The sequence below is a fragment of the Syngnathus scovelli genome, chromosome 20 (assembly GCF_024217435.2).
Source record: "Syngnathus scovelli strain Florida chromosome 20, RoL_Ssco_1.2, whole genome shotgun sequence".
Classification (NCBI taxonomy): domain Eukaryota; kingdom Metazoa; phylum Chordata; class Actinopteri; order Syngnathiformes; family Syngnathidae; genus Syngnathus; species Syngnathus scovelli.
The window spans coordinates 11,855,761-11,877,453 of record NC_090866.1 but is presented as its reverse complement, the minus strand read 5'-3'; the positions used below and the strand labels follow the sequence as shown (position 1 = coordinate 11,877,453).

General features: G+C 54.1%; 3 protein-coding genes across 10 annotated transcripts; 1 reads left to right on the top strand and 2 right to left on the bottom strand.

Moving 5' to 3' along the window:
• The first annotated feature begins 706 nt into the window (after positions 1–706).
• stum (stum, mechanosensory transduction mediator homolog) lies at positions 707–4,493 on the top strand. 3 transcript variants are annotated; one of them, XM_049756298.2, is made up of 4 exons: positions 710–1,072; positions 2,319–2,501; positions 3,331–3,339; positions 3,609–4,493. In XM_049756298.2, exons 1-4 carry the CDS (start codon positions 886–888, stop codon positions 3,641–3,643), a joined length of 414 nt encoding a protein of 137 aa, XP_049612255.1. In that variant the 5' UTR covers positions 710–885; the 3' UTR covers positions 3,644–4,493. The 3 variants fall into 3 exon arrangements, with proteins under 3 accessions (XP_049612254.1, XP_049612255.1, XP_049612256.1); XM_049756297.2 differs by having other exon boundaries at positions 707–1,072; positions 3,331–4,493; XM_049756299.2 differs by lacking the exon at positions 3,331–3,339.
• A 627-nt stretch (positions 4,494–5,120) lies between these two features.
• coq8aa (coenzyme Q8A, genome duplicate a) lies at positions 5,121–13,574 on the bottom strand. Of its 6 annotated transcripts, none has more exons than XM_049756211.2 (16): positions 13,012–13,574; positions 9,409–9,512; positions 9,195–9,319; positions 8,792–9,115; positions 8,658–8,724; positions 8,288–8,362; positions 8,075–8,203; positions 7,358–7,443; positions 7,136–7,276; positions 6,953–7,034; positions 6,781–6,874; positions 6,533–6,674; positions 6,329–6,436; positions 6,193–6,258; positions 6,031–6,117; positions 5,121–5,944 (listed from the first exon to the last, which is right to left on the bottom strand). In XM_049756211.2, the coding sequence occupies exons 1-16, from the start codon at positions 13,056–13,058 to the stop codon at positions 5,654–5,656; spliced, it is 1,968 nt and encodes a 655-aa protein (XP_049612168.1). In that variant the 5' UTR covers positions 13,059–13,574; the 3' UTR covers positions 5,121–5,653. The 6 variants fall into 6 exon arrangements, with proteins under 6 accessions (XP_049612168.1, XP_049612169.1, XP_049612171.1 ...); XM_049756212.2 differs by having other exon boundaries at positions 9,195–9,277; positions 13,012–13,573; XM_049756214.1 differs by lacking the exon at positions 13,012–13,574 and adding an exon at positions 12,062–12,405 and having other exon boundaries at positions 9,409–9,532.
• itpkb (inositol-trisphosphate 3-kinase B) lies at positions 12,825–21,331 on the bottom strand. Its single transcript, XM_049756203.2, has 12 exons — positions 20,949–21,331; positions 19,760–19,898; positions 19,486–19,630; positions 19,170–19,427; positions 18,237–19,055; positions 15,705–15,804; positions 15,593–15,630; positions 15,289–15,464; positions 14,973–15,177; positions 14,165–14,266; positions 13,891–13,962; positions 12,825–13,824 (listed from the first exon to the last, which is right to left on the bottom strand). The coding sequence occupies exons 2-12, from the start codon at positions 19,765–19,767 to the stop codon at positions 13,615–13,617; spliced, it is 2,133 nt and encodes a 710-aa protein (XP_049612160.1). The 5' UTR covers positions 19,768–19,898; positions 20,949–21,331; the 3' UTR covers positions 12,825–13,614.
• Between the last annotated feature and the right edge of the window lie 362 nt (positions 21,332–21,693).

Below are 21,693 nucleotides of genomic sequence, written 5' to 3'. Positions count from 1 at the left end.
TTTTAACGCATTGGTTCTCGAGACTTTTTTGCGTACGTATGACTGAAAAAAGAAATGCATACACACACACGCACACGCACACACACACACAAGTGACTCCTTAAGTATCTAGTCTAGACTAATGCTTGTCATCCCTGAACTTTAAGCTGGCCTCATTGCCCTGGCTGGCGACGGCAATAGGCGTCCGGTTCTCATGAGCTCACGTCGCACCTTGAAGAGGCAGCAGCCCGCCTCCGCTTTGCTTTGACAAAATGACCTTGACATCCTTTCACATTCAAATTGGAGACGGAGCCAAAGAGGCGGGCGGGCGGGCGGGCCCGAGTCATTAGCCGTAGCTTCTGGGGTTGCTAGGAGACGAGAGGATGAAGCCCCAGACGAGGACGGGAGCGAGTGGGCGGTGGGAGAAGCCAGGCCACCATTTAGGAGCCGTGTCCAAACCACCAGCCCGAGTCAACAATGGCAAGAGCGTGAAGGCTGACTGGATCTCAGCGTGGCCCAAAAAGGAGTTTGGCAGCTAGGAGTGCAAAGGTGCGTGCGTCTCAGCACACTATTTGGCAGAGTAGCAAGAGCTGGTCTCGCAGCAGCCTTACGTCCCTCTTAGCATTAATCGATGCAATTTGAGGGCTCTGATCGATGATCGACTCTCAGCGATCTCAAACCAGCTTTCAGGGGTGCGCTGTCGCTTTAAGTGGGCGGGAGGGGGGAAGGAGGGTGGGGGGGCAGAAGTTGAAAAAGGAGAGCGTTTGCCACGAGCGCTTTCTCAGTCTGTGAAGGCTGCAGACAAGTCACAAAGAAAGTCCAGCCGTCCTATTCTGACTATGATTCATCTCCGTTTGGCTGATGCGACACTCGGAGGAGCACCTTGGGCTGTGTTGACTTGTTAGGATGGCACAGAAGGAGGGGAGCGCGCCGGGGGTCAAGGCCGTCCCAACCCAGCCGGCGGTGGCAGGGAGCGGCGGCGTGGTGGTGGAGGTCCGCGAGAAGAAGGGACCCCTGAGGGCCGCCATACCCACAATGCCTTTCCCTCTGGCCGTCATCTGCCTCTTCCTCAACACCTTTGTACCTGGACTAGGTGAGTTAGTTGGAGCTACCCGATGAGCTTGACATGCGCATCATTTCAAAACCCTCAAGTCGGTTCAGAGAGACAGCACGCACGCACGACTCATTCATATTTGAAGACAAGCATGTCCTAGTCAAGTTTGGTGACGTAGTTGGAAAATGGAAATAACGCTCTTTTGTCGAAAAACATCCTCCGTCATCCCAGAGAGCGACGGCTGCAATTTCATTGATTGATTTGCTCCATCTAATCTAGTAAATGAGCTTTTGAAAATTGGAGAGGCTTTTGCTACGTCACCGATGTGCGTTCCCGAGCATCTGCTTGAAAATGTCACAAACAGACGTGTGGCTACAGCGATGGCTTACTCCCCCCCCCCCACCTGACATGTCGACTTGACATGTCATCTTGACTAAATTGTCCCCAGCACCTGTGCGGTTGCTGGAATGCCTTGACATCTCATTGAGCGGCGGCCAGTTGCCATGACAACCCCGTTTGAAAACCAACACAATCGACTGCCGTACGAGCTTTTGTCGGAGCCACCCCGGCCGGAGGCCCAATTCAAATCATCCGATTCGATTGCGCGTAAGGACATATGGAGGCGAGCCGAACGTCATCTCCTGTCCTATCTCAAATTCAATCTGGCAAGTTGCTGGTCAGGAGGCTGCAGCCACCTTGGCCGTTCCTCACCACGGCTCGAGTCCTACTCTATTGTCAGTCGTCCCTGCACGACTGTGAGAAGGAAACAAGAAAAGCCGGCTCGCTCGCTACTATTCCAACTTTGCTCTCCTGCTATCTTTTTCACACACACACACACACACACACTCGCTCATTAACCTCCCACACAAGCAAGCGCTTCTGAGACTTCTTTGTGTAATGATAGTCATTAGTCTAGCTAATATCTGGACAAGCACACTGGCTCAGTGAAGATCATTTTCTTTCTTGGATTGCTCTCACTCTCTCTCGCTCTCTCTCGCTGTATACATAATTGCCAAAGTTCTAAACGGCGCTTGGCTCGCTCTCCCGCTGTCGCTGACGCTCTAAAGCGGCGTCGCTGTCACACTTTTGATTTTGAAACAAAAGTGTAACAATTGATCCTATTAAAGAGCAACGAGGAGAACCTTTTGTGTTGTTAGTATTGGCTAGCAGAGATAAAGTGCGCATGGAGTGGCGCTACCCGCCCGCAGTTGGGGGAAAAAGGCAAGATTCCTAACAACGCCATTTGGGCTCAGTCTATGACGAGCGTGTGCCGCCGCCGCCGCAGGTACCTTGGTGTCGGCCTTTGCGGCGCTGTGCGGCGCTCGCAGCGAGCTGGCGGCCCAGCGCGGCGTCTGCTGCATCTTTTGGCTCAACGTGGCGGCGGCCCTCATCCAGATGGCCACGGCCGTCATCATGGTGGGCTGGATCATGAGCATCTTCTGGGGCATGGACATGGTCATCCTGGCAAGTCAGTTGCATGTCACATGAGTTTTCAACATCCCCGTCCGTCCGTCCGTCCGTCCGTCCGTCCGTCTAAGATTGCGCTTTGTGGATGCAACAATTCAAAAGAAGGCAAAGACGTGCACGCTTTCTTGGCGCATGGTGATTCATTCAAAGCGGCTTTTTCCAATGCGCACGCTATGAGTGAGCTTTCTCGTCACTTGTTAGCATTGAGCTAATTGCAAAGGCAGGGAAGGCATACGCAACATGTCCTTCTCTTCTCTTGAAATTTGAGCCGAGAGCACCGTTACACGTCTTGTTCTATGTCTAGCAAGTGGCGAGCTGATGTACGCATTTGTGAACGCTGACACGCATTGGCACTGTTCTGCCTCCTTCTTTCCTTCCTTCCTTCCTTCCTTCCTTCCTTCCTTCCTTCCTTCCTTCCTTCCTTCCTTCCTTCCTTCTTTCCTTCCTTCCTTCCTTCCTTCCTTCCTTCCTTCCTTCCTTCCTTCCTTCCCTCTCTAATGACTTCCCACGTTGCATGAGATCAATCCATTCTTCTTTTGCCCCATCCATGCATGCATCCATCCATGCATCCATCCATCCATCCATCCATGTATCCATGCATGCATGCATGCATCCATCCATCCATCCATCCATCCATCCATCCATCCATCCATCCATCCATCCATCCATCCTCCCACACAGCCAGCCGCCTGCTGTCTCCCCCAGATTTATGTCTTTCCCCCTCGCCCACATTGTCGCTTTTTGTCTCAGCATGACGCGTTGCTGATGCTGAAGCACTAACTGTCTTTTTGTTTCTTTCTTTGTCTCCTTCCCACATCCTCTGCCTGAAGTTTCTGACGGTAGGTTCTTTTTCTTTTCCCTCCGTGTCCGTTGGCTTCCCAAATCACAGCTAGCGTACCCCCGAATTGTCTTGGCAGTTTACGTTTATGCCAAAGCAACAGGTGATGGATGCTTCAACTCCATCCAGGCCACATTAGATCCTCGCGTCACTCAACATCGATATGATTATGGCACCACCTGATAACGTTGTTTCGTACCTTGTTGTTTTGTTTCGTTTTGTTTCCCCCCCTCCCCCGTCCACGTCCACGTCGACGTCCGCGTGGAGCAGGCTACCGAGATCAGGGCGTTCCGCAGGACGTCTGAGAGGACTCGCTGGGCTCGGCAACTGTCCACGGTTTCTCCTTTAAACACAACACAAAACAAAACACCTTGGTGAACATGTGCCAGTTGGAGCGCAAGAAAGGACGGCGAAATGTTTGCAAGCTTGCAGCGGCATGTTAGCCGTCAGGCTGAGCGGGAATAACTCGCGGTGTTTCTTTTTCAAAGCGTCTCATCTCCATCAACGTTTCCCAACCTTCCCGAGACACACGACCGACCCAACAAAAAGTGAATTGAGTCGTGCCTTGAGCTAGCTTAGTGCGTGCGTTGCGTAAAACAAAGCATTCTTGCTTTCTGTCCGCGTGACTGACTGTATTATACTGCCTTCTGGTAACACCGAAAGAATCGGCGAGGAGATCCAAGTACTTGCTATGAATGTCCGTCATGAGTACGTACACCCCGAAAAAAAAAAAAGCTAATCTCAAGAATAAAGTAGCCTACAGAAAAAGTCTTTCTGTTTGGCCATTTGAGGGCCGTTTCCAAAGGCCCTTCAAAGAACAAGCTACGGATTTGTTCCATTGGCTACAACATACTCGACAGATGGGAGACACCAACTTGATTTTTTTTCTTAGCCGTTGCGTGTGGGTAGCGCACAGCACGACACAAAGCTTGAGCAAGTTTTCCAAAACTAAAAAAAAAAAAAAGAATCACCCAATCTTTGAATCAAGCGTCCATTCCAATTGCCTCCGTTGTTGTTGTTTTGCTGGTTGAAAATGAATGTACTAAAATCTTCTTGCATGCAGGTTTTTTTCTTTTTAACTGTAAACAAAGTTATGATCACAATGTAGCTGAATTGTGTCAAACAGCATCTTGCTATTAAAACAATGGATTGGAATGATTGCTTGTCTGTTCTGATTTGATTCGGGAAGCACACTTTGGTTTGAGGCACAGGTGCTTCCTTCCAATCAACAGCCAAGTGTGGCTTCAGGCAGGCAGGCAGGCAGGCAGGCAGGGCCTTCACTTTCTGGGCCTGAACTTGCCATCTCATCTCTGACATTGAAATGGAATAAAGATGCCTGTGTTTAAGGGAGTCCACTTCATGTGTTTTTTTTTCCTCTTCCATCTCCCTAGCCAGTAATAGACATACAGGTCAGAAAGCGTGGCTGCCGGTGAGGATGAAAAATGAAAACGAAAAGGGATCCTACTTGTTTGTGCCGACTGCACTTTGGTTGCATAGCAAGCAGGAAGCAACACGGTGGTCCCGCTGTCCACGATGGGCCCGGCCGGCTCGGCCTTGGAAGTTGCCGCCGACTGACCAAATAAGGAGCTTCTTCTGCAAGCACCAAAGTAAACACAGGAGAGCCGAGCCCTGAGAATGCTGTCAAAACATTTGCGACGACTCAAAATGCTTTCCCACCATCTTGATCTCCTTGGGAAAAAAAGAGGGAAGCTCACAAATAGACGGACACCACCTCACAAGCCGCCGTGGCCCTTTTTTGAAAGGCACAAGAAACAAAAAGCCTCACGGCACACACGTTTCCATTTTAATGAATTGGAATCCACATAGTACATGGGCGCAAATCAAGCAGGACACAAAAAGGAGATTTTTGTCGATTTGGTGCTAAACGATCATCCTGAGCTTCTTTAAAAGTGACCTCCAAAAGCAAACTAAAATGCCATCAACAGCAGCAGCAGCAGCAGCAAAGACATACGCCAGGTGATTGGAAATGATTCCAGTATTCAATCACTTGAAAGCCTCTGTCTTTTTTTTTGGGGTTGCAAGCTGGTCTCAATCTCTCAATCTGAAGCGGAAACACGGAGGGCCGAGAAGACGACACTTCCGGTCCTGGTCCACACCGACCGACTGACCTCAAAGACTCCCCCCCGCCCCCAAACCCTGATCATCTCGTCAAAGTCCAACAAAACAGAAAAAAAAAAGAAAACAATTAAAAACGCCAAGTGTGTTACATTCACTATTGGCGCTTTTTTTTTTTTTGTCCGCAATTGGGCCTCGGACCGGACGCGTGCTGAAATCTCACAGCCTGGACCCGGGCGTCAAGGCGGTGGCGGCCTGCGGCCCTCCCAGTAGAGCCGGTAGATCTCCTGGAACATATCCTTGCATCGTAGCTTGGCGTTGAGCCGCGAGCAGATGAGGAAGGAGCCGCCCATCTTGCGGTGCAGCGAGTACGTCTCCTCGGGCGGCGGCGTCAGGCGGTGGCGCAGCATGACCGGGATCAGGTTGTGGATGCGCTCCGTGGTGGACTGCGCGCCAAAGTCAAACGTGTCCGGCGACGCAAAGGCCTCGCCCAGGATCATCACCGCGTCCACGTGGGCGTTCTCCATGGCCTGCGCGCACGGACCGGGTCAGCGCATGGCCTACGCGTCAGCGCATGGCCTACGCGCCAGCGCCAAGCCTATGCGCGCGCGCTGACCTTTGACTCGTAACCGGTGAGGAATTTCATCTCGATGGACTTCTTCAGAACGCCTTGGCGGTCGCCCTCGGCGGCCGAGCGGATCACCTGGCGCCGCCAATGAGCGAGCGGGTCAGCGACCACGCCGGCTTTGAAACGCGCTGGCGACTCGAGGAGACTTACTTCGATGTAGACGTCGGTGAAATGTTGATCGAAGCCTCTGGTGGCGCCAAAGTCCAGCAGCGCCACCTGTGGGCACGGCAGTCAGGAACGCGGCGCTCCTTTTTCTCTTTGGAGACGGACGGACGGACGGACTCACCTTGTGCGTCTGCGGATCGTACAGGAAGTTGGACCAGTTGGGATCGGTCTGCATGAAGCGGAACTCAAACAACTCTCTGAGGCACAGCTTCAGGATGTTCTCGCAGATCTGAACACGGCAAGAATATGCGGCGGGTGAGCCAGCCTCGCCAGGAAGGCGGTTCCCGGCCTCTCCACCAGAGGGCCTCCTCTCCCGGCTCCCTACCGTGTTCTTGAGCTCCTGCGGGAGGCCCTCGGCCTGGTCCAGCGGGAAGCCAGCCACCAGCTCGGTGGTGAGCACGTGGCTGCTGCTGAGCTCCTCGATCACCTCCGGGACGTAGAAGAACGGGTGGCCCTTCAGCAGCTCCCTTTCTCGTGCAGACAACAAATCGAGCGTTAGCAAGCAAGTTCACATTTTCAATGTTGCGGCCAGGAAGCCCGTTTGTTTTCTCAAACAAAAGCAAAAAGCCTGACCTAAACTTCTTGGCACAGCGAGCCTCGCGCAGGTAGTCGCACTCCAGCGCCAACTCTCTCCTCATCACGTCTATCATGTGCTCCGGAAACAGACCTGCAACAAAGCGCAGACGTCAGACGTTTGCTTACAGTCGCGTTGGACGTTTCTCTGCGTGCGTGCGTGCCTGCGCACCATCGGGCAGCGCGTTGCTCATACTCAGCACGGTCATCAGATTGTTGACGTCGCTGTTGATACTTTGGGCCACGCCGGGATACTGAGCAGGCAAGACAGAGAGCAAAAAGGATTTTGCATTTGTTTGTGGCAAAGGAGAAGACACCAGCGTCCAAGGAAAGGGGCACGCGGCCCGCCGGGCACCTGGATTTTCATGGCCACCTCCCTGCCGTCCTTGAGTCTGGCCAGGTGGACTTGGCCGATGGAGGCGGCGGCGAACGGCCGCTCCTCAAACGACTCCAGCTTCTCTCTCCAGTTGGGGCCCAGGTCGCTGTTGAGCGCTTTCTGGCCACGAGCAGAGAGGAGAGGCAAAGAGGTCCAGCGCGAGCCTCGCCCAGCGAGCGAGCGAGCGAGCGAGCGCCTTACCGTCATCTGCTTGATGGGCATGAAGTCGGCGCTCTGCCGCACGCGCTCAAATATCTTGGCCAGCTGCGGGTTGATGAAGGCGTCGTCTGAAAGCAGGCAAAGTCAGCAGAAATACGCCACTTTGGCATCTCCGAGCACAAGGGTGCCGAGATGACCTCATCAACGGCAGGTGTGGCCTTGAAGAGGCAACATGCAGAGTGCCTAAAAGTAGCGCAACGGCGGCGCATTTTGACACTTTGAAAATAGATTTGCACTTTTTGCAGCGCGCGCGGCATTCAAGTGACTGGCGTTGTCTTTGAACGTTGCGACGGGACGGACCCCAAACGTCGGCTGGCCCGCCGCCTCCCTCTTTTTCGACCTTTGCGAGGAAGACAGAAAGCTCGCTCTGTGAGCAACATAAATAAAGAAAGCTCTGGAGGGAGGGGGCCCGAGAAGTGCAACCGGATCGCGCCGGCGGCTTGTTTACGGCCCGGCCCGCGTGTCCTACCTCCACCTGTCGCGTAAGCCGAGACGCCACGTGACTCGTTGCCCTAACACACAACGTGCACACTTGGCTGCCAATGAAGCCGAATCAGCGGCGGCGGCGGCTCGCTTTTGACATGCATTGGGCCCACTTCACACATTTCGAGCATTTCACACAGCGGCGGCGATGGAAAAAGATGATGGCGTGACAATTGCCATCGATTGACGCATCGCAATTTCAAATCGGCCACAGACCTTGAATGCTGAGCATCTGGCCCAGCTTGAGCGCGGCCCCTCGCACTTTGCACAGCGTCCTGACGATGCGCTCGGCGTTGGCCTCGGACAAGAAGGGACTGGAAGCCAGCACCGCCTTTTTAGTCTCTCCTGCGCGCACAAAATCAAAGCCAGGCCGTCACACCCATCAATCGACTTGACCGTGCCAGCCAGACGTCCGTTGGAAAGCGTTACCTGCCGCGTGGTTATGACGCATGGACTTCTTGGCCACCTCCGCCAAGGCGCCGATACCGAGACCCACGGCCAGACCTGCGCACATTGGCGGCGGGCCAGTTAGGAGTACGCCGCACGCCTGCGTCGGCAGGCACCGCACGCCTGCGCGGGCGCTGCGCTTCAATGAATGACATCCCGCTGCCGGCGATTCGTTGTTTTTTCTTCTGCCGCGGCGAGAATAAGCCGGGGGGGCCGTACGACTCATCCGAGGCTGCGTCCGGGATTACGTAACGGCGCGGTTACATCATCACGCCGGCAACAAACGGCACGAGGACGAGCGGGAAGAAGAAAAGCCGCGAGGCCGCCGCAAAGCGCAAGCCACGCATTTCACCTCCAAAGTTGACCAGTCTGCTCAGGCGGGTCACCGGCACCTTCCTCTCGCGGGCACTCTCGCTCAACTAAAAGGAACAACAAAGTGAGAAGTCACGTCAAAAGGAGCCCAGCAAAACCCGGCCGGAGTCCCACCGTCTGCTTGTGCGGCTTGACGTCGGACTGCTCGCTCTTCTCCAGGTCTCGGGCCGTCAGCCCGCTCACCGAGGACGAGGGATCCTGGTGGTAGGCCCGCCGCCCGCGGGCCCGGAGCCACGCGCCCGTCATCAGCGGGCGCCCGGGGCCGACCACGGTGCAATAGCGCCTCTTGCCCAACTCCGGCCAAGGATCTTTGTAGCCGGCGAACGGCGAGCTCCCGGTCCCGCCCGGCTGGGAGGTTCCCTCCTCGCGCTCTTCCAACTCGGAGAAGTCGTCCCGAGGGAACTCGGATGGCGACGAGTCTTGCCGCTGACTCAGCTCCTGATCGGGAAACATTTGGACACGTTCGGAACCACGGCGAGACTCCCTGTTGGAGAGCTGAGCGCAAAGCGGTAGGTACCTGCGCTTTTGTCAGCGCCGCGGCCACGCATCGCTCGGCGGCCGACTGCAAGTTTTGGATGGCGGCGGCGCCGGGAAGGCCTCCTGTTGAACACCAAGGTTGGTATTCAGTGTTGAATGGAGCGCCTTTGAGGTGCCAGAATTGGGGGTGCCGTAAGCAAGGGTTAGATAGAGGCTGCCGGGAGCGCCGGCCGTCCGTCCGTCCGTCCACTCACCCGGCCCCGGGCGCAGAGCGGCGCCCTGCGTCTCCACCACGGCGCGACTCAGCTTAGCCAGGCCTCGCATCAGCGGCATCATGTCGCCCGCCATGACGGAGCGGCTGCAAAACAACGGTGTGTGCTGAAAAGAGACGTGGAGAGGAGGAAAGCACCCTGGCTTGTGCTCACTTGACTGCTTAAAATAGTCCCCAGTGTCACCTCAGCCACACATTTGACAAGAGGCGGAAGGAATGCTGTTGAAAGTCGGAGGGTCGCATTGTTTTCCCCCTCCAGCCTTGACCGCTAAACATAGCCCCCCCTCAAAATAGCTGCGCTTAGCAGTCGCCCGCTCGCTCAGGGCCTGCAAAGCACCATTGGCGCCGGGCTACACCAACTTTTGCTTGAGATGCCACTCGTCCTTCTTTGGAGTGCTCCGGAAATACATATTTGCCAGACGGATGGAGATGTTCTCGTCTGTCATGGACACGCCTGGCAATGCCTACATTCCCCTGCTACACTGTGCTTGTCTTTATGTGCTATTCAGGTATGACAACATGCTGAAACTTGGCTCAGTGGGGATTGGGAATCATCCACACACACACGCACACACAGTGACTGAATGGCTCTGTACCAACTTGTTATTGTGCAACAGCAAAAAATTGCGAAATGGCACTAAGCTCCAACGGCAAAAGCAAACAATCGCTAAAGCCACAAGCAAAAATACGTTGCTGCGGCCTTGCGTTGACCTGGCGGCCTAATTTAGAGCTACATACTAAAGAATAATGTCAAACGTGAAGAGGGCAAGCGCGTCAAGTGTCGCCAGGCAGGCACTGGCACCTCATCACCACAACAACGGTGGAGGAGCTCGATGCTCTGCAACGTGGACTTTTGGATCAAGGCTCAAGAAGACCAGCCTCCCTCATCTCCCATTGGCAGTTTGCAGGGGGAGCGGTAGAAAAGTGGCTTCTCATTGGTCCGTCAAGAAGGCTTACCGGGAAGTAGTTAGATCTTATACATATTCTTGGAGAAAGCAATTGTTTTCTTTGCATTTGGACTCAAATTCTGGCTGAAAGTAATACACTTTTGGAAATTCTTAGAACACGGTGTGTAAAAAAATACCTCCAAGTCACTGTTAGAAACAGCAGTGGGGTTTTTTTTTTGGTTTACTTTCATGCTCTGCCGAGATACGGGTAATGTAATTCACATTGCCAAAATTGACCAAGGGGGGCGGAAAAACTATTTCACTCGCTCCCCCCGTCCAAAAAAAAAAAAAGAACAAAAAAACACCACCGCCATGAGGAACTACTGTTGCAAAAATGTGAATCAACTTCCCAGTTGTGCCAGTTCTAGCATAAAACAACAATAGAGAACCATCATTGGAGAGATGGACAAATGAGGACCTAAGACAAGCACTGACGGAACTTGTTGATTCATTTATTGTACTCCCGTGTGCCCGTGTCAAAAACAAAAAGACACAAGTAAGCCTCAGCTGTTGTTTGTTGCACTGCAGGCCCTTCACACTGACACGAGCATACACGTGCAACACACACACACACACACGCACACACATGCACAGTTCGGTCACAGAAATAAAAATAGAGCACAGTCTACACGTGTTAACATATTGCACGGAAAGTGATTCACTCCGATTTTAAATAAAGGCCAGAGAGAAGCGTAAACAATGAGCAAACGTACTTTCTATTTTTACCGGGAATTCAATTGTTGTTTGAATCAAAATAGGGCAATGCCACCATAAAGTTTAACGCTCTGTTCATAATAATATCCCAAATGACAAAAACCAACAAAACATTCTGACAATATATAAAAAAGAAACCGAGTTCAATTGAACTGTTGTTGACGCAGGACGCAGATTACGTCCCTGTTCAAACGACAATAAATGATGAGATAAGGCAAACATTAGAGCGAGGCTGATTAGTGGACGGACGGACGGACGGACGGACGGCCTTATCGCTAAAAAGGTCATCAACAAAACGTAGAGGTCAAACAACAGTTGTCATTACGTTGCACATGTTCATTGTGTTTAACAACAACGACATTATCGGAGAGTTGGCCTTTTAAACAAACATCACTTTAAATGCATATCAATCAAATTTAGGAATTTATTACGAAAGTGTTAAATGACTTGGCGTGCTGAAATGAAACGAAATAAGCCTACAACTTTATTGGCAAGACAAAAACGACCAAATTGCCCTTTCAAACTAACATTCTGGCACTTGACGTGCATTTAAATCACATTTATGGACCTATTGCGACAACGTAAGAAGAGTTAACGGGTTCTATTGAATGTGTTGCCATTAAACGAACAACAACACCACCACCACCACCACAACCTTGCAACTTTATTGACCGCAAGTTCAAAAAAGGGACGAGTTAACAAACAAACATGACGTCACTTTCATTGGACTACAAAATGCATGCGTTGAACGTTGATCTTATTTTGAAATAGTCGACAATTACCAATTGTCGCTCGCTGTAAACAAGCTGCGCCACGTTGTTGTTGATGTGAGCTAGCTAGCAACGATCGGTGGAGCAAAAATAAGCACATTTCTTAACATGTGTGCAATTGCATATAAGATTTGCAGCCCTGAGATTAAACACGTCCGATAATGCGCGATAATCTGCGCTCACGCGCGCGCGCACGCTCACTCACCAACAGACGTAGTTCGTTTCCGACTCCCACGAGGTCAAACGCGACTCCCAACGACGAATAAAGCTTCTATTATGAATATGGAGGATAAGGTTCACATTTGCGAGCGTGTGCGGGATGCGTGGGTGGGTTGTCGTTCGGATCCAGTTAGGCCATGAGGTCAAAAGTCCCGATTTACCAAACTCTGCGCGGGTAGGTAGGCAAGGTAGGCAGGCAGGCAGGCAGGCAGGCAGCGCCGCAATGTACACTAAGCAAAGTTGGAGGAAGGCATACGCGTCGCGCGCCCCCCACTGGGCCCCTGGTGGACGCAGCGCAGGCTAAGCGCCGCGCGCGCACGTGCGCGCGCGCCTCAACTCGTTTTTACTTTCTCGCACTTGCCACCGTCGCCCCGCCCATGCCGGTTTACCATTGGGTGTTGAAGGCCGAGGGAGCCTTCTCATTGGTGCGCCAAGAAAATAAACGCGGAAGTGCTTTGTTTACTCTCGTATGACCTAATTATCAAAATGATTGCATAATGGTGTCTATTTAAGATAAATACATGAAATCATTTCTCCTCTTTGTGTATAAATAAGCTTTGTTGTGGTTTATCATGTTATTTTGTTGTTTTTAAGGCCTCCTAAAGGTCACCTAAACGCTTTACTTTTGTCATGACAATGTTTTTCTTTTTTTTGTCGAGCACATGCCGCAACAGCGAAGCTCAGGTTCAAATGACAGGGTGAAAAGAAAAAAATAAATAAATCAATAAATGCATCCAAGAGACAAACTATACGCTAGAACAAAATAGACTGTATTATAAATAGAGACGAACAAGGTTAAGAAGTTAACATGCACTCCTTTAAGAGTGCAGAGAGAAATAAGACGTGTGGTGAAGTCAGACGTGGAGGACAGTCAAGGCACCGCCGTGGAAATAAGGTTGCTCAGCTCAGTAGGAGTGTTCGGCAGCCACTACCTACCGTGGTGAACAGGACAGGGACGCATAGCCTTTGGCAAGAATGCTCATTTAACCCCCAAACTTGAGACGTTAGATCCAAGGCAAACACACTTCTCGACGAAATCTCCCAAAATAGCAAAGCATTTCCCAAACGGGGTGGCACTAGAATGTTGACACTATAATAGCAAAAACTCCAACTGGAAATCCAAAGACGTTTTGAGCCTTCGTTTTGTGTTTTTAAGGCACCATTTGCATTCATTCTTCTTTGACGTGAACCTGAGTTCCTAGTCCTTCCTCGTGCTTCCACTGGAGGGCGCCAAAGTTGTGAACTACAGGGCTGACTGTTAAGAAATTGGGAGATAATTAGGAACACACTAAAAAAGAAAACAATACGAAGAAAACATGATGACTATGGCGCTTCTTTCGAAATGACGAATTGTGATTGTGTTCTTTTCAGTGTGTCCCTTACTGCTCCTGCGACCAAATTCGTTCGACTGCTGCAATTTGAAGCAAGAGTCTGCATGCGACTCTGGTTTTAAAAGCTGCACATGAAAGGGTGCCACTGACTTGTTTGAGAAGGTTTCTGCTGGCGATTAAATAATAACTCTAATATGGACAAAAGCGCTCATGTTTCAGAGTCCAAAAGGGCAGAAATGATGTCAACCAGAGAGTCCAGTCCGGAAAGGTAGCCGTCCTCCCGGTTGCCTTCCTGCCAGCACGCTCGGTGGTCGAGCCGCTCGCCCTCTGGGAGCGGCGTGGTTTTGCCAAAGTCGATCATCCACACTTTGGCCCCGCCTCTGGTGTCGTGGACGAAGAGCAGGGAGCTGCCGATCACCTGCGCGACAACACCAGAGCCGAGAAGAAGAATATTGCTCGTGCTTGTCGAGGGAGCGCTGCTTACCTCGTGACTTTTGAAAAAGGGCGACATCTCCAGGGTGCTTCTGATTTCCTTCAGCCTGGCCAGGTAGCCGTTCTGCACACACACACACACACACACACACACGCAGCCAGTCAGTCAGTCAGCCGGCGATGAATGGAAGCTTTGAGCACATAGCGACTTGCGCGGGAGCTGCTTCAAACGCACATTTGCAGCAAGCAGCCAGCCACGCGGCGCTCTCGTGAGTTCAGGCGCTTGGGTTTGGGACGAACCGCTTTTGGATTCCGTGCCCACTTACCAGAATGTCCTTGTTGCCTTTGACAAACTCGTGGAAGGCCGCCATGACTTGCTCGCGCGTTTTTGTCCTCTTAAAGTCTCTGTTGACAGTGCCGTCCTCTTTCTGCGGGGCCACGGTACATGTAGTGAGGTCATTTATGAAAGCACCTCCATTGTTTGCCATACACGAGGAGTCACCGTTTTCCGACTCGGGTTGAGGAAGAGGAAGGGAGGGAGGGAGGGAGGGAGGGAGGCAGGGAGGGAGAGAGGGAGGCAGGGAGGGAGAGAAGACGGAGCAGCAGACGGACAATGCTGGAGGAAGATGGTGCAGGGGAGGTTATTTTTAAGATTGGACATTTTTTCAGATTTAGGAACATCCGTGCGTGCCCCATGTCACCGATGGCTCCCATACACGTAGACGGGCGAGCCGCACAAGCGCTGCAGATTAGCGCGAGCCGCTGCTAAGCAACCAGGTGCTGTTTGGAGGGACAACATCACCCCCGCCCCGCCTTCACGCTTCAGCTCTGGGAAGCCGGCGTACACGCGCGCACACGCACACACACACACACACCTCTGTTTCTGGGGATAGCCCTCAGAGCCATTCGTGTCCTTATATAGCCAGCCGCAAGCGTGCGTGCGCGTGCACGTGCGTGCGTGCGTGCACGCGCGTGTCAGGGCCAGATGCTAAACGTCGACCAAGCTGCCACCAACAGACCTCTCTCAAACGACAAAGAAAGACGCGACCACTGTGCAAAAAGAACAGGAAGGACAACGCGCCCCCCCCCCCGCCCACGCCCTCCCTCCACATCCTGGTCACTGCGAGCGCTCACCTTGACGCCTTCGATGCGGAAGCCCAGCGTGGCGGTAGAGCTGATGGTTTCGCGCCACTGCATGTAGCGGGGCTTGGTGACCGCCTTCTGCAGGTTCTCCTGGGCCGTCGGCGCCTCAGGGTCCACCTCCACCATCTTTTGGTACATGTCCGGTCGCGGCGTGGGCTTCTTGCGGGCCTTGGTTAGTTCCTCCTCCAGATACGTCCTGACAAATAAAAGAAAAGTGCCCACCCATGGAATGGAGTTGTTTTGCGTAAGGAGGCCCATCAAGTCACCTCGTTTGCCTCTCCCAAAGCAAAATGGCCGCTCCTCTCACCTCACCCCCATCTTGCAGTCCATCACGCACGGGGAGTCAAAGTCAGCCAGCAAGTCCTCCATCTGATTGTACTTCTGTCCGTCCTTTTCCACGTCGCCGTGGTAACCGGGCACGTACGGACACAGCACGTCCCGCATCAGCAGGGACAGACAGCGCTGCTCGCACTCGCAGTGTTTCTACAAGGAGACGGGGGGCGCTCAGCGCGTTCACCCGACCCCCACGACCCGGATCCCCACGACCCGGACCCCCACGACCCGGACCCCCACAACCCGGACCCCCACGACCCCCCCCGCCAAGCGCTTACTTTTAAGATGCGGCCGTTGGCTCCCGCCTTGAAGCTCCCTGTCGGGAGAGAGACAATGTTAGAGAGCAAGTCTCCCGACCGCGTGTGTGTGTGTGTGTGTGCGCGCACATACCAGCGTGGCCCGCCAGTTGTATCCAGGGATATTTCTTCTTGAAGGACATGACGAACGGCGACCAGTGGACCATGTTCTTGATTTTCCTCCATGACTTGTGCTACAAAGAGACGCCTTGGTTAGAAAAGGCCACGCAAATATCGTGGACGGACGGGCACACCCGGCCGGGGCCCAAATGTGCGCCGCGCAACGACCAGGCGGCGGCTCGGCAAGCGTTTGAACGTTAGCATTTCATCAACTTCCCTAAGTGTGTCACTTGCTCTGCTTGTTGTTCCAGCCCCAACAAGTGCGGTTTTTGTGGATCTCCAGGGAAACAAAGCTCTCAGGCTTTAGTGCCCAACACACACACACTTGAATCTTTATGACAAAAGACAACTTGCTACACACATGGCTGGCTAGCTGGCTGGCTGGCTGGCTGGCTGTCTAGCGGGGTTTCTTCCATCTCCCACACCAGCACTTTTTGTCTTTCCAGAACACTTTGAGGGTTCCCTTGACAACCAGCAAAAGCACTGGTGACGTCCAGGCTCTCCCCGTCCACAAAGCCATTTATGCGGGGTCATCCCTTTTTTTAGTCACGGACAGTCAGAGCCCGAGGTCCAAAGAAGGAAGCCGCATGACGTCGGCCCACGTGGACCCCGTAAAAATGTCTCGGACGAAACGTGACTATCTATGGACTGCATTCACACACGCGGGGAGTCACATGATGGCTTCCTCGCTGCACTTCACTTTGAGCACTTGACATGATGATGATGACTGAGGACGGACCGGGTCTTGTCCAACAAATTGTTGATACTGGAAAAAAGAAAAACTCGTTTGCTCGCTCCTCCCGACATCAGTGGAGCGACTGCGTGACAAAGACGCAGAAACTTGCACAGAGAGAGAAAGAGAGAGAGAGAGAGAGAGGAAATGGTAAGCAGAGGGAACTTCTTGCAGGCAGGAAGCGAAGGGGGGGTGGGGGGTTGGGGGTGCCGCTCGGCCTCCATTTGGCCTCCGCTCGGCCTCCGCCACAGTATTTTCCACATCCGGCAGTGAGTACAAACAAAAACAGCCAGCGAGGCTCTCTGCAAACAACACAAGAAGCGAGCCAAGGCAGGAGCGGGGCGCGGGGCGGCTGCAATTTGTCATTGCTTCAAACTCCGTCATGTGATCATGCAGGCCATCGTATGATCACAGAGGACGAGGGAGGGAGGGAGGGAGGGAGGGAGGGAAGGCCCAATCATTCATCAATCCATATCAGCCTGCAGTGGAGATCTGCGACAAGGCGGCTATGGCTCCCGGGCAGCCACTTCAAATTGGAAACGGGGCAACAGCGGCGGCCTTGGTCGGCGGCCTTGGTCGGCGTTACCGTCCGCCAACGCGGCGTTTCCCTCCCATTTGGAGCTTGCGCACACATGCAGCAGCCGAAAGAGGGAAACTCGCCTTGACGTCACACGGTTGCCAAGCGACGGGCCGCTGACATTTTCCACTGCGGCCGGCGCGCACACTGCAGCGTGTCTTTGCTGCGTGTTGCTTTTTACGGGCTTGACTCTTGGGGTGCGGCTTTCCAACTCGCATCCTTATGGATTGTTCAATATTTGGCAGAATCAAAGAGCACGCGCTGGGCTCTCAGTCACGCTCCTCGGCCTGCACGCCGCCGCATAGCGCTTGCGCGATCAAGCACGCCTAATACTTGGCTGCTTGTTCATCAGACCAAATGTGACGAGCAACAGGTGGGCGCGCAACCGTCGCGTGGTGGTTCGGGGACGGGACAGGGCGCTCAACGGGACGGGGGGAAGGAACGCTAAAGCCCAGTTTGAAGGAGAACGACCGGCACAAGTCGTCTTTTGGTTTTGGGCTTGTTCGTTTTGCTATTGGCAGCGGAAATATGCAAAGAGAAGCCTCCATTCAAATCCGTCAGCCAAAATAAACAAATCGGAAGGCAAGACACCTGCGCCCGTCGGGAGGGACATCGCTGGGGGGGGTCACGTTGACTCGGCGTCGCTCGCGCTTCAAAAAGTTGCAAAGAGCAACAATTGGCGACACTAGAACTGAGAGTTACAATTCCACTGGCGCCAACTACGGGACCGGAGTGGAACGTACCATCACCATCAGGTTGAGCGTGGCTTTGGCAAATGAGCTACGAGCAAACGCAATTGGCCACAAAGCAAAGTGCGTGAGAGTTTAGTGCTTGACGCTCCAGCGCAGCAGTTGTTTCTTTTGTTCGAGTGGAAAGGAAGCAGTTGTTTGACGCCGACAAAACAAGCAAGACAAAACATCCCAAACAACGAGCCGTCGGTCCGTCGGCGCGCTTTTCGCTTGGAAGAAGAGAGAAGAGAGGTCGAGGTCAGGCACAGGGCTGGCTTTGTTCCGAGCCCCGGCGGCACCTCACGCGAGGCGCTGACGGACAAACGCTCACATCTTCGCAATTCCGCCAGAGAAAACAAACCGGAGCCTTTTTGCCGAGGCCACCGGGCCGCGCCACCTTTACACAGTAAAAGTTCTTTCCCACTCTGCTTCTTTGTCATATTTGCTTTTGGGAAGGCTCCTACTTACCGCTTTCTGCCGAGAGCTGAGCTGCGCCGGCGTGAGAAGGTGCCCGCCTCTCTCCGTGTCGGAAAGCTCCTCTTCCGACTCTTCCCAGGACGAGGAGAAGCCGGCCGAGGAGGCCGAGGAGGAAGACAGCTTCCTCAGGGCGACGGCCGGGCTGGAGGCGGGGCTCGGGGCGCCCGCCGGGTCCCCGGCGGGGCTCGGAGCTTGGCTTTCCGGCCCGTGGTCGGTGATGACCACGGCGGGGATGGAAGGGAGCACCGCCGGGCGGGGGCCCCGGGGCTCGGGCGGCCGAGCGTCCCACATGTCGGTTTCCGTGCACGTCGACTGTAGCGGCGCCTCGGGAGCCGACGGCTGTCTGGCGCTCAGCTCTCCCGCCTTTGAACCTCCTCCGTCAGCGCCCGGCGTTTGTTTGTTTTCCCTCGACCCGCCGACCTCTTTTATCCCTCCATCTTGGGCCGAGGGCGCTCGCGAGGTCTGCGGGGCACCCGGGACGAGGAGCGCTCCGTCCCATTTTGGTTGCGAACGGCAGCCGCTTTCAACAAACAATGCGTCTGCGCTGTCGCGGACGTGAGCGGCGCCGCTTTCTTCCCGCTCGCTCTCTTCATCCCGGCCTTTTCTCCCATTTTGGAGAACGGGAGGAACTTGACTCTGGCGGCCCCGGGTCACTGAGCATTCCAGGGCTACCCCGCCACGGCCAGGAGGGGGCGGGACTTGCCCCGTCGCTCGCCTCGGAGACCGAGGGCTGCGCTGGAGCTCGCCGGCGAGCACCTGGGCGCGAATCCCGGAAATGTGCGCCTCGAAAATGCCCACTTTTCCTTTCACCTGCAAGTCACACGCACATGCATGAAAGCGTCTCTCTCGATGACGTCAGAGCAAATGCTCGTTTGTACGCGGCCTGCGATGGAACGATCCGGCCTCCGGAAGCGGCTGTTCTACCTCCACGTTCTGCAGCTCTTTGTGAATCTGCAGCAGCTGGGCTTGGCGTCTCCGCTCCTCTTGCTTCTCTCCTCCTCCTCCCGCCAACAAGTCCTCCTCTTCCTCGCCGGTGCCGGGCGAGCTGAGTCGTCGGACCCGTCGGCCCACGTCCACTCCGAGGAGCTCCCGGCACCGCGGCGACGGAGGGCAAGCGCCAGGGCTGGGGCCGGGCGTGAGCGGGAAGACAAAGGTCCGAGGCGCCGTCCCGCCAGGGCTGGTCTGCACGGACACACGGGACGTTTGAGGAGCAAGGTGAGATCTTTCTGAGCTGGCTTACCTGAGGGCTGGCCGGGCTGTAGGGCATTCCAGGCAGCACATGGCAGTAGGCGCCCCCATCGGGAATGCGCGGCATGGCTCGGCCGCTTCGGCTGTTTTGTGGGCCGGCGTCGCTGGAAGCTTGCTGGACGTGAAACCAATTTCCGCTGTTGACAAATACAAAAAAAGGCTCAAAGCGTCGTGCGTGAACTGCTGCACTTGAGGTGGCGACGGTTCTTGAGCGCGCTGGCTTTGTCACAGACGCGTTCCGGGCGCCGTTTCGCTCGCTCGCTCACCCGCTCATGGCTGCCGGGCGTCGCGCTTTAGGGCAGATTGCGCCGTCCCCGCGGCCGGGCCGAGGGTCCCGAAGGCTGGCCAGACATCACGGCGCTTCCCCTTCAAACGCGGGCCGGTCCATCCGGGTGCGAATCCCGCCTGACGAAAAGTCAAGAGGACAATTAGTCTGCTGAGGAAACAGAAAGAGACGCGCTCCCGAAACAGCAGAGCCGCCGAGACTTTTCGTCCATTCCCGGAGTCCTGAGCCCGAAAACAAAAAGATACCATTGTTCTGACTTGGGGAGGGGGGCGGGGCGGGGCAGGGCAAGGCGGGGGGTGACGAGAGAGAGAGAGAGAGAGAGAAGGAAACAGGTTCCACAATGTTTGAGGAGATTTGGAGCAGTCAGCTTCCCCAGATGCAGCTCAATTCATTTTCCTCACTTTCTTCACTTGTGCTTTTTCCCCAAATAAACATTGGGCAGGTGTCTGCCTTGAAGGCTTTCCATTGACTTGTTTGAATAAGAAGACCAGAAGCAAATATTAGCTGTCTATATTTGCACTTGCTATCATCAAAGATGAGTGAGGCGAGGCGAGGCGAGGCGAGGGAGGAAATATTACAATGACTCGGTTTTAGTGAAAACTTGGACAATTTGAAACGTTTTCCAGCTAGCCAGCCCATAGCCATCAAGTGGAAATCCTGTGATCGATCCAATCAGGCCGTTGAAAACATTTGGGAACTTTTGAGCCTCTCGATGGACATGCAGCCCAGCCCGTTGGAACATATTGGGATCCGGTGCAGATTTTTGGGAAGTACGGTTCACTTGTGCATTCGGATATTAGGAAGGGTTTGCGTTTCCTCTACACTTTTACAATGACTCAATCGTTCGTTTTCCCCCCCCCCTTTTCCGAACTCCTTTAAATGTCAGGAATGTTCAAACTGTGCAAAAGTGGAAGACAGCTCGGTTTTTTGTTAGAATGAACACGATGACGTGACTTAGTGTGTTGTCAAGGTGCTACGGAGAATGAAGCAACGTTTCAAAACTATGAATTGAAACGACACTGCAGGAAAAAATATGCGAGACTAACGTATTGAAGGGAGGTGGGGAGGGAGGGAGGGATGCCGCCGCCGCTGGCTGCTCCTGCTGCCAGTCCGACACAAATTGAGGAAAACAACACAAATGATGGCTGTAAAAAAGATACATGTCTTACCTTACGAGCTGATTCATCCGATACGGACTTAATTAGACGCAATAAGGACTAAAAAACTACTGTGCGACTCTGACGCTGTTGGAAGGGGGCGGGGCTGGGCGGCCAGGGGAGGGGAGGGGAGGGGACCACGCGACGGGACGCTATCTTAACTTGTTGACGCTCGCAAAGCGAAAAAGTGTCGCGCAAACAACAAGGGTCTTTTCCTCCACTGGCGTGCCCGCGCTGGTCTCGCTACCAAGTGGCGGCCGGCACTCGGGAGGCGTCCGGCTCCATGTGAGCAGCTCGCCAACTCCATCCGCAAAGTCGGGCGCCAGCTGCGACGCCGCCGCCGAGGACCTCCATCCGCGCCGCCACTGCCAAGCCGGAAGTGATCGGGAGGGAGGGAGGGAGGGCGCAACAAACGCACGCACGCCCGCCCGCCCGGGCGCGCGCACGCACACTTTCTTGCGCCCGCCACGTAATCGTCACTCACCGAGTGAGTGTATGGAGGCGCGGCATTGTGAGTTGTGACAAAGCGCGACTTGTCAACTTGAATGAGACGACAACAACAAACACTGTGGGGGGGTAATGGCATGATGCCTTTGTGATTGACAAGCAGTCGGGCACCTTAAGGTACATCCAACGTACTGGTGAAAGGATAACGGATGAATGGACCTTGAGGGCAGATGCCGCCGCCGCCGCCATCACCCAGGCCCCTTTGAGCCAACATTGAAAATCCGTTGTCAGTCCTTTACTTCCTCTTTCC

Excerpts from the sequence above, each read along its gene's own strand:
- stum (XM_049756297.2), top strand. The coding sequence starts at position 886 with ATGGCACAGAAGGAGGGGAGCGCGCCGGGGGTCAAGGCCGTCCCAACC. Across the intron at positions 1,073-2,318 it reads CACCTTTGTACCTGGACTAG|GTACCTTGGTGTCGGCCTTT; the intron begins GTGAGTTAGTTG and ends CCGCCGCCGCAG. Across the intron at positions 2,502-3,330 it reads GGACATGGTCATCCTGGCAA|TTTCTGACGGTAGGTTCTTT; the intron begins GTCAGTTGCATG and ends CTCTGCCTGAAG.
- coq8aa (XM_049756211.2), bottom strand. The coding sequence starts at position 13,058 with ATGAGCATTCTTGCCAAAGGCTATGCGTCCCTGTCCTGTTCACCACG. Across the intron at positions 9,513-13,011 it reads TCCCTGTCCTGTTCACCACG|CCGCTCCGTCATGGCGGGCG; the intron begins GTAGGTAGTGGC and ends GTTGTTTTGCAG. Across the intron at positions 7,444-8,074 it reads CCAGATGCTCAGCATTCAAG|ACGACGCCTTCATCAACCCG; the intron begins GTCTGTGGCCGA and ends GCCTGCTTTCAG.
- itpkb (XM_049756203.2), bottom strand. Across the intron at positions 19,428-19,485 it reads ACAGCCCGGCCAGCCCTCAG|ACCAGCCCTGGCGGGACGGC; the intron begins GTAAGCCAGCTC and ends GTGTCCGTGCAG. Across the intron at positions 15,805-18,236 it reads TCAGCTCTCGGCAGAAAGCG|CACAAGTCATGGAGGAAAAT; the intron begins GTAAGTAGGAGC and ends GTCTCTTTGTAG.